This window comes from Anopheles gambiae, chromosome 3, assembly GCF_943734735.2.
Source record: "Anopheles gambiae chromosome 3, idAnoGambNW_F1_1, whole genome shotgun sequence".
Taxonomy (NCBI): domain Eukaryota; kingdom Metazoa; phylum Arthropoda; class Insecta; order Diptera; family Culicidae; genus Anopheles; species Anopheles gambiae.
In genome coordinates, this window is record NC_064602.1 from 68,845,322 (window position 1) to 68,857,015 (window position 11,694).

At 40.1% G+C, this 11,694-nt stretch overlaps 1 protein-coding gene across 1 annotated transcript; it reads left to right on the forward strand.

Moving 5' to 3' along the window:
* The first annotated feature begins 10,293 nt into the window (after positions 1-10,293).
* On the forward strand, positions 10,294-11,489 carry LOC1278907 (fibrinogen-like protein A). The gene has a single exon (XM_061659771.1). The coding sequence runs from the start codon at positions 10,367-10,369 to the stop codon at positions 11,480-11,482; it is 1,116 nt and encodes a 371-aa protein (XP_061515755.1). The 5' UTR covers positions 10,294-10,366; the 3' UTR covers positions 11,483-11,489.
* The last annotated feature ends 205 nt before the right edge of the window (positions 11,490-11,694 follow it).

Sequence of the window (11,694 nt, forward strand, 5' to 3'; positions counted from 1 at the left end):
TCGCCGACAACAATGTCGTGACCAAGTGAATGACCAAAAGTTGGGTGCTAAACTAAATATCACCAAGCGTGTGATTGATTCTTCAGCTGTTTGAGTATAGTCACTGATCATCTCAGTTGTGTACGTGAGCTGATTTGAGCTTCGTTTCAGTCTTGAGTGTTGGTGACTGTAACAGTGGCATTTGGCAGCACTGTTCACAGCCAGAAAAAATCATGATTATGCTTGCGTCGGCATTAAGCTAAGCTTGTTAGTCAGAGTATCGCGTTGGACTCAAAAATTCACATGTCGTGTTCAGTATGTCATGACGCACTTTTATTGACTATCAGCAATGAGCATCAAGCTACTACGGATATGTTTATTGTTTTCGTTGATGAAAATCTCGTGATACTCATAACATTTTGTAGCACTGGTGCAAACAGCTGACAGGCTGAAATTTCAGCCTGCAAACTTAAAACGGAAAGGGCCCCAGTATTGGTTTATAGATTCCAGTTTATATTTATTTATATTCATGTTTATAGTTTTACAACTTTTCTTCTTACTCGAGCATTTTTTTATTTAACCTCGCAAAAGCTCTTCGATAAACTACCGATCAATTTATTTGTAACATAATTGAATATTTAATTAATTAATTAAATTGGAAATTTGTTAATTGGAAATTTGTGTAACGTGCGACATAGTATTTTTGTTAGGAAATCAAATGAATAACATTTAAGGTCCATAAATTTAGCTGAACATTAAACTAAAGCTATACTTGTTTCCCATACATTGGAGTGTATATAATTTCTCACACACGAATGTTTGTTCCAATGCGTGAAATAGACGTCTCTTCGCTTATCTGTATTTCGTACATATTCATATTCATATTCATATTTATTTGTCTACCTTTTGGTTACACAAATGCTTAAATAATACTTATTACCTATGTTCCTAACCTAACAAAAATTAACACAAATTATCAAAAATTTGAGAAAAATTTTTTTTTTAGAAAATTAGAATCTAAAATTTAAAAATTAAAAATTAAGGCAGCACGGGATTATGGAGGGTTCTGATGCGGGATCGGAAAGAGGATAAGGGAAGGTTGAAATCAAACATAGAATATACACAGTTAAATCGACGAATTGCACGAAGAAGGGGGTCATTACGGCCCACTGCAGTTCGGCGGGGAGGGCGGTTTCGAAGAACATGGTTAGGGGCGTAGAAAGGGATAGAAGAAAGAAGGGAAGGAGAATCAATATTTCCAAGGAGTAATGCGGCAATAAAGGTGGACTGGGCATGGGAACGGCGGTTTTCCAATAGTTCCAGGCCAAGCTGCCGACACCTGCCCTCCTAAGGAGGTATGGGGGAGGACAATCTACCCAGGATTTTACATATAGCAAACCTGGTGAACGATCGCTGCACCCGCTCGATACGTTCCACGTGGGTTCGAGCTGTAGGGGACCAGACTACTGAGCAGTACTCCAAAATCGATCTGCCCAGAGAGCAGAACAGAGTCTTCAGGCACATTGGGTCGGAGAAATCGCACGCAATTTTCTTTAGGAGACCCAATGTTTTCCGCGCCTGATTGACAACTGAGTCAATGTGGTGGCTGAAGGTGAGGCCTCTGTCAAGCAAGACACCGATGTCTTTTACGACACAAACACGATTGACTTGTACAGAACTTAGGACGTACGAGTAAGTGATTGGAGACTGCGAACGACTAAACGAAATGACGTTACACTTATCAGGACATAATGTGAGGGAATTACTAGAACACCAAGACGAAAAACGATCAAGAATATTTTGTAGGGAAATACAATCTCTAGGAGACGAAACTGGGAGAAAGATTTTGAGGTCGTCTGCGTAGCAGAGGAAACACTCAGGAGGGAGGGTGGTACGGACATCATTAATAAAAATTATGAACAGCAAAGGACTTAGAACACTAACTTGTGGTACGCCTGCACTACATGAAAAGGGAGTCGAAAACATATCATTAAATTTAACACTATAGGAACGATCACATAGAAAAGAACGTAACCAAGATACAAAAAGATTATGCCACCTGTACATGCCAACAAACACCCTTTAAGCTCAGTCTCAGAAAATTTAATTCCTGAAATCTTTAAACCCTTGATTGTGAAATTTTATGGTCGTGTTGTGCTCAATCCCGATTTATTTTTCTCGAAACTAAGCTGTCATTTTATGCTGTGGCTTTAAGGCAGCTTCAACAAGCATACGACCGCATTTGGTGAGCATGCTCTTAAACGTTCCTGTTTCGTGCGATGCACTAAGAACAAAATTTACAGTCTTCCCGGGTTTAGTTTCTCCCACGTAGCCGTCTCCTGTTCCCGCTCCCCAGTCTCTTCGGCTTCCCACAAAAGTGTGATAACTTCCTGCCCGGGAACATGCTCAGCATATCGTTCACGTCGCGTCGTGCATCTCATTAGCATAGACATTATTTTGCGGCGGTAATCTTCCGAATCGGTTGAAATATATTTAAGTACACTTCTGCACCATCCAGCTGCAGCTGCTTCCCACTTCCCACCAGGCCAGCTTGTTCACGTTCACTCCCTTTTCGTGTGTACGGTGATGGCGGGGTGCAAAAAAAGGCCCTCCCCCCCCCCACAACGATGCATCTACCGACCAACAGGTCTTGGCCGGGGTGTTTTTAGTTCCTGCCAATGCAGTGGCCGCGGGGATGTCTCGGGATAAAGAAAACCCCCCTCGGACTCAGAAATGTCCGCCCTTTCATGCACTACATTTTATCCGTTTGTCGAGCTGGAAGACATCACAATAAGTATAGTTTGAGTGGCATAAAAAGTACCGCCCTCGAGGGTAAATACGTGCGCACTGCCACCGCTCTGCCACGACAGTGACGTCCATGACGACAACGATGATGATGATGATGATGATGATGATGATGACGGTGATATGGCGTCCTCGGGAGGTGGCGTGTGCACATGCAAACAAACAAACCGACCTTGGGGGGATGATGCGTATGGGAAACAGGGGCCCTTTGTGGCCACAGTGACACGGTGCGTGCCTGGCACTTTAGCCTTGGAATACTGAGCAACGAGGGGTACTATGTTCTGTATCACAAATTCCACTCGGGGAATCTCGAGCGCTTCTTGGTTCGAGAGGCGACCATCTTATACGTTCCACGTCTCTTGCGAAAACTTCACCTGCACCGATTGAGATGACAGACGGAGTCAAAAGTTTTCCGCCTTTTTACATTCACCTCGTACGTTAGGGGTGGAGGGGGCTTAGCAGTGGTTTTTTTTATTTCCTTTTTGCCCTACCACCTTGGGGAGATGCATGGAATGTCAGTCAGTTTGTGATGGAAAATGTAGCAACAAAAAAAAACAAAAAAAAAACGCAAAAACGCAGAACCATGGCGGAAGTATTTTCAGACAAATTTGCCGGTGGCAGGTGAATGAAATGGTAGTACGCAAGGAAAGACAGAAAAAAGGGGAAAAAGAAGGTTAACCCAGGATGGGGTTACGCTGGTTAAAGATTATCATTCGCATTTCAAACACGGGGAAAAGGAATAGTACAAAAACAAAATTCAACTTGTTAAATGCACGAGAGTACAAGAAAGGCTGTTGTCTTGTTTTGAAAATTGATAAGCAATTAAGATGGGCGAAGAAAATATTATATTTTAAATCAAACATCAATCGCTAGAAGTATCTGTTACATCGTATAACCTTATGATGGCCTTATGACACGAATAACACACACGATATAAAAATTGCATCACACATTAAAAAAGACATTTTTGGTGTGAATTTTGACTCACTGTTGCCGAGAAACTGATTATGAAATTTAATTTTGTCTTTTAATCCACTCTTCGAGTTTGATGAGAGCATGAATATTTGACCAATAAAGCGGAGGACTTACTTACTCTTCGAAATTTTGTGGCGATTGCTGAAGTACGAGTCAGATTCATTTTCTTTGTACAAGCTCTAAATATAAAATGACTTTCACAAGCTGTCCTGACAGAGGCTTAGCTACAATAATGTCATAGGCCCAACAGGCCTAAAAGAAAGCTAGCGGCGTTTTTATTAGTTAGCTTACATGCTTCAAACTATTTTATTATTATTCTTGGTAAATTTACCCATATTATAGCCTTAAAAGCATAGGTGTCCTTTCTTTGGAAACTCTAAAATTATATAGAAACTTTACTGATTATTAGATTGATGTTCATATAAGCGATCAAACGAATCGTCGATGAATCCAAATTATTCAAATTCATTCCAAATTCACTAAAAGCATTAATCATAAATTATGCTTTAGTCAATATTTATTTAGTGTAATATATGCATGACCTTTGTACAAGCATAAGCAACTTAAATCAATTGTCCTAACATTATGCACTACTTAACGATATTACGTTGATCGGGGTCAAGAGAGTTATATAAAGCCAAAAGGCGATTTCAAACGTATCTATCAAAATATTATAATCAAAGTATGAATATAACAAGTTAAAACTGTGAGACTCATACGAAAAAGCTATAAAGTCGCCTACTACGATCGGTACTTAAGTGTTCATATTGTCGAAGAATCCTATCTCAAGTATTTATACTTAATCTTGCGAACGGATCTGGATCGTGTCAATGTTATGCGATAGAATTTTCGCCACAAATACACTCCTAGCAACCATACGGCTATGTTTGATAGATTGAATACCTTATAACAAGCACCGCGTGACAAGTACACATAAGACTATGAATATGCGTCATAACTTTTGAATGGCGATTAACAAAGCCTAGCCTAGCGAACAAAATGATTTACTAATAATAGTCTGGTAATGCACGTGGATATCGAGTTTAGTGTCAAGCGTAACTTCTAGATTACGGATGATCGTTCCAGGTCAGCAACTAATTACTTATAGTTATAATGCATGAGGTTTTTCAAACGACTGAAGGACATCGATGTGCATTTGTTCACGAAGATAGACAGCCAATTGGTTTCACACCATTCACAAAACCCATCTATTGGCTTCTGGAGCTCAGTGCAGTCAGATATCATACGAATTACATAAAAAATCCTTATGGCGTCAGCATCCATAAAAAAATTATTACCTGGAAGTATGAACAAAATATCATTAATACATAATAGCTACGGTCCTATATTGCTCCCATGTGGGATTCCTGATGGGTTGCAGAGTGCTTTTGAGTTGACATCTTTTGTCTTAACAAAGTATTTTAGATTTTCAACAAAGAGTTCAGCCAAACCAATAACAAAGGTGAGAAACCCAAACGTTCCAGCTTGGCATAGCATATTGCTTGTGATACTGATTTCATTAGATCGGTATCTAAAAAACCCTTTGATGATCAGACGTATAGACACACTAAAATATAAATGACGGAAAGCTCAACCACTGAACAACCTTAGTAAGGACGTAGTACCTTGCTAATAAGTTCCTTAGCATATTAATTTTTTTTATAGTTGTTTAATTTAGTGCCATCAATTGGATAAAACCAAACTTCACACATTATTGAGGTATATTTATGTACCATCCTTCATGAATTAATCTACAAAACTTGTTTCAAAAACTATTTACCTGATCTTGCTAAACAAAAGCCACATCATTCCTTTACAAAAACGAAAAACTAAGTGAGCTTAAAAACATCCAAACTAAACGCTATGCGATGAATTCATTTCGGGTCGGGAACAATATATTCTGTCCCCTTCGCCTTTGACACTTTTCCCTGTCGAGACACCAACGACGCGTGTGTGGGCGCCCAACGCAAAAACCGATCCATTTCCACCGATATTCTGTCTTGGCTGTCTTGGCTCATGGGTGAAAACACGGTATACGTTTCCTCCAACTTTCTAGCATACGCCCGCCAGTAACTGGAAAAACATATCCGATGGCGATAAGTGTATTTAGAAGGACTGGGAAAATGTTCCGTTCGCCGTGCCGCCGTGCGCTTGGTACGTTCTGGTGGGGCACTATGGCAAAGTTTTACGGGCACCGCAGATCGCGTACAGTTTCACCCCTCGCACACACACACGCATCTAAACCCACTGATAAACTCCGGTTTGGATATAAGTTGTGTGTTTTTGATGTTTAACTTTAGCTTTCGGCGTTCGAAAGATCCATCCATCCAACCCTGCAGGGAAAGATGCTGAGCAGACGGGAAAAGTCGGTGGGGTCTGCTACCTGTGACTACGTGAGCGTTTGCATACACACTGGTCTCACACCTTTTGCCACCATCCACCGCGTGCTAAACCGCACACGGGTGGCCGCACGTGATGTTAGCTGGATGGACGCGGGCACCGTTGTTGACTTTATAAATTACAGTCGAAAGGCTTACCTCAACGACAATAGCCGAACGTGCCTCGAATGCAACAAACCCGCGAGAGTAAGTTTCCACACCACATACTTTTCCTCTACCCGTTTTCCCCTCTCTATCTTTACTAGAGCCCAGAAAACAGCAAAGCCATCAATATGAAAAACGGTCGCCCCCGTTCCTGTGTCGCTCCCGTTCAACGCGAAAAACAGGTCCTGGGGGGAACGAAAAGATCCATTCCGTGTTCCATGTGGCGGTGTTGGTGGAGGCGGTGATGTTCGTGTAATTTAGCAAACTGCGTGGCGTGTCCATGGATGCCCTTTCCATTTTTCCCGGGGACCTTTTTGGGGTATTTTTCAGGCGGGAACAGGGCGGAAATGTCAACAGAATCCGGCAGTCCTTTAGCGAGCGAAGCGAGAGAAACATTATGAAGAACATTACCCCTCTTCGTCCCTCTTTTTCCCGACAACCCTTCGAAGGGGTTGAAGAAAGTGCGTCAAACTCAAGGGAAAGGCATCAGCATCACAGTGTGGAGACAAGGGGGAGTTTTGCCGTGTGGTTACTCTTACCCGGATAGCATCGCTGGAAAATTGATGGTCCTGTAATATGCGCATATACGCACTTTTGCCTGTTTTTACTCCCAGAAACTCGCACACATACATTGTTTGTCTGTCTGTCTCTCTCTCTCTCTGTTTCACTCTCTATCTCATTTCCCCATACATTCTTTGATCTGTGTACCAGAGCATCGCAACGAAAAAAGGGTTTTTGCTTCGCCCACCCCAGAAACCCGTGAGCTGCATGGTTGGCCCACGTTGTAGAATTTATGATGAAAACTGCGCGCCACACCTTCTCTGCATTTTCACCCTGAGTTTGCGGGAGGAGGTAAAGGATGAACAAAAGGCGGAGGATGAAAACAACGGAAAAACCTCACCGCAGACACGAAAGACAAACCCCCCCTACTGCTCGACTCCGAGTGCCGAGAGCCAGGCGGAAAGGGGGGTATCAACGTTTTGTGCAAATATTATGATGTGCTAAGATGTTATCATCTGGATTTAATGTTGTTTCCGGCCGGGCTTCAGCTTCCTCTGCATGCTGCTGTGTTTTGACGGTGTTTGTTTTTGCTTGTGCGCGTGTAGTTTGTTTCTGCTCGCTCTCTTTCTCTCTCGTTATGTTGAGCGCATGCAGAATGTTATGCAATGGCCGGTCCCAAAAAAAAGCAACACAAGCGTACCTGCAGTTTCCGTACTCTACACACGGATGTGATTAGGGACCCCACCGTGACGGGCGTGATCCTTTTTTTAGGGGTAAGGACGAGAGTTTTAGGGTAAAGTGAAACCTGAACTTGTTGGAAGCAGAAGCACATAGAGATAGGGAGGGAGGCGATTATAAATTAGTTACGGTGGTGGGTAGTTACGGATTTTCCACTTCTCTGAGGGTGAGTGGCTGCGGACGACCGAAACACATGCGCTCCTCGGTATCGTCTGTATTTAATGTCTTTTGGTCGTTTCGTGATTCGGGATTCCAGCTGGTCAGTTTGGTTGGGTTCGGTTTGGTTGGTACTGTTTGTTTAAGTGGGTTTTTTTTTATGCTGGGTGGGAAAACAAAACAAAACAAGAAATTATGCAGTCGCAGGTCTTAAAGTTTCCCAAATGACGGTAAAGACGCAGAAAATTATAGCACTAATCATATGTAGGGTAAATGTAAAAATAGTGGTACAATTTTTAGTGGGACAAATATGTTTTAATGGATTTAAAGTGTTAAGGAAGGTAAATTCATGAATATTTTAATACATGGCAATTGGAATATTATTTATCTTCGCAATCACAGCCATTTTTACCATGAAACAGATCAATTTTACGAAAAAAATCATATTTTTGTGACTGCTTCGTTGTACCTATAATGGTGGTATGGTTTCTATAGGCGTCTTATTGTGTTCCTATAGCGGTGGTAAACAAAGATGCCTAAAAAAACAGTGTATAATATTAAAGGAACTTAATTTTGAAGCTGGTTTCGTATGAATAGCAAGTATTACTGCCATAATTTTTTTAAATATAATTTTTTTTATTTTTTTTAAATTAAATAACGAAATTTCTTCATTTCGAATGAATGAATTTGATTGATGAAAATATTCACCAAAGTACTGTATAACACCTGTCGTCAACCCACACTCGGTAGAGAAAACATGATTTGAAGTCAATTTTTCACCCAGCCAGATAAGCGAATTTTGGCCTTTGTTTGGTAAATTACTTACAGCAAACTCATTTTTGTTGCTTATTTTTATGAAAACAGTACGACATGTCAAAAATATCGCCGAAAAAATCTAAAAAATCATGTTTTTATTGATTTTATAACTAAAACAACAATAGGAACTTTTTTTTCGTACCTATAATGGCATTATCGTAAAAAACACTTAAAAATAAGTAAATATGGTCAAAAGGTAAATAATGTTAGTAAAACAATAACATTTCATAACATTTTTGTCGAATAACTAATAATTACGTTGTTATGTGGTCATTTATACAGTGAACAAAAATATGAATATCGTTATTGAATCCTAAGGATTTTGAAAAAAATATTGACACATTTAACAAAATAATGGATTTTTATGTCATTAAGTAACGGAATGGCCCCATTTAAGTTTTAAACCCTTTGTTTAAAGCCAGAGAACATCTCACTCTTACATAAATAACTTAATTACTTTTAATTTATCGTATGCAACGCATTTTAGTGCAATACCACCACTATTGGTACTACCACCACTATAGGTACGTTTACCGTATACAAAAACAACACAAAATGTCACCTTTTTATGAATATTGTTTAACATTCACTAGTCAGAATCAACATTAGTAGAATGACTCACTAATCCTTGCATCTTTGCTGATCTTATTTCTGTTTTGATTTTCAATAAACATAGAAGTACAGTCTGTTCTCGAGTTACGCAATTCCCGATTTACGCGGAGTCGGACATACGCATTTGTCTAAATATGACAGGTTGAATGTCAAATCAGTACAATTTGCTATGAGAAATGTCGATCCAGTATAAATTATTGTTTATGCTAAAAAATTTAATCCACTTTAAACCACAAACATCAGAAGTTTTTGCACGAATCGTTTCAAATAAATTATAAATTGTATGAAGTACTAAATTTAATATGAAATACCGACAAATCAAATGTTTTTATAGCCAAATCACGTGAAATTCGACGTACGCAGATCCCTCGGGAATGCATAAACCGCGTATCGCAGGAACAGACTGTAAAGGTTATCGATGTATTTCCTGACCTACCCTCTGCTAGCATGTTTTCTACTGTATGAGCTTCTGTCATAGGACTCACTGTCCAGTATGATTTGGCTTTACACTGCTGTATACAATAGACTATTTTTAAAATGTGACAGGAATAAGAAAAAAGTATTAATTCGGGTCAAAAAAGTATTAAGGTCATGTTGGCTTGTTGTAGCCAGAAGACTTAATTAAATCAATATAAAAATAAGAAATTAATCTGCCAGCATAGGGTTATCTTCGAAGCTTGCATAATGCTATTTAAAACATTCTGCCTTCACCAAGGCAACATACGATTAAAGATGCCTAAATTATCAGAGATTTCTTGATTGGTAGCGAGAGCCACTGGATGTTTTTGTTTATTTGCTAGTTTCATCGCCCATGCGTTGTTGTTTCCATGAACCACTGACCTCATCTTCATGCAAATACGGGAATTCATTTTTTTCTTGTTGATAATTTGGCTGAACTTTGAATGATACATTGCGACGTGCATGTTAGCATTGAGAGCGTATCAAAATTAGTCATGTGAAACCTCACAGCATTCTTCTCCTTTGGTCCTAATCTTATCAACCATTTTAATCGTAGTGATTAAATAACTAGCCGCTTAATAACTGACTCTAGATTAATGTAAGGTTGTATGTTATTTTCATTGATGTTTTATTTTGCATTTCTGGATGTCTGATAAGTTCTTCTTCGATTATTTACATTGCAGTTTTTTTAGTCCACTGGTGCCACTATAAAATGAGGCAGCATTGGTCATTGCTGCTCAGTGCTCATAGTAAAGAAGCAAAGTGATCGTTTCTAGCTCATCATGTTTGTGGCAAACATAATATTGGGCTTTGTGTTGGTTTTGATTTTAACATCGAAGGTGTACAGTACTGAGCCAAATGTAACAGATAAGAATTGCGGTGGATTTGCATTTGAAATGTTAGTGACTAAGCTAGAATATCTTCAGCACACACTAAGCGAGATGGATGCCGTGATGAAGCATACCGAAAAGACACTATTTCAGGCAATAAATCAGATAGGTCAAACACTTGACCAGAAGCTGTCACATCAGGAAAACCTGACGCAAGGCTTATTAACAGTCATCAATCAGCAAAGCCAGACAATGGTGAACAATCTTACCACAATGCAGAACCATTTCAATCACATGTTTTCGAATCATAGCTGGTCGATAAACGAACTGATGTGGAATGAGATTAGAATGCTTGTATCGAAAAACGATGTACCACGATCTAAGATCGATTCCGGTGAACATCCTCAAGCTGTAACGTTTCGATCGTGCAAGGAAAATCCATCGCAGCTGTCCGGCAAGTACATCATTCAGTCTACCGAAGCCGATGAACCGTTCCTGGGATATTGCGAACAGACTGCATTTGCAGGAGGTTGGTTGGTGTTTCAGCATCGTTACGATGGATCGGTCGGCTTTTACCGCAACTGGACCGAGTATCGGGACGGGTTTGGAAGCATTGATGGGGAGTTCTGGCTCGGGTTGGAGCAGTTGCACCGTTTGACGTCGGCACGAGTGTACGAGCTCTTGGTGGAGTTGAAAGATTTTTCTGGAAACTACATGTATGCACGTTACGATGAATTCGCGATCGGAAGTGAGGCGCAGCAATATCAGCTAACGAAGCTGGGATCGTACAGCGGTACGGCAGGAGACTCATTAATTTATCACAAAGACGCGAAGTTTTCGACGAGGGATCGAGACAACGATGACAATCAGGGGGGAAACTGTGCTTCCCGGTGCAGCGGAGCATGGTGGTACAAGAACTGTGCCGATTCCAACCTTAATGGCGTTTATATGAGAGAAAACGGAGCCAAAGCAATGAGCTGGTACCACTACAGATTATCTAGATTTGGTTTAGCTTACTCAAGACTGATGATTCGTGAAAGACAACAGATCAATAAAAGAAATGGATAAAGTATCAGTGATGGATCGTTTTTATTTTGAGTTATATAGCTTGAAAAAAGAAGCAGGCAGATAGTTAAGTTAAGGATAATCATATAGATATATCCTATCGCATGGTTAATTTTATATTCCAGATTGTTTGATTTGGATCGTACATAAGTTGCATTTGTGTGGAATGATCGAACAAAAAATGAAAGACAATAATATTGCAATGGGATCGCGCT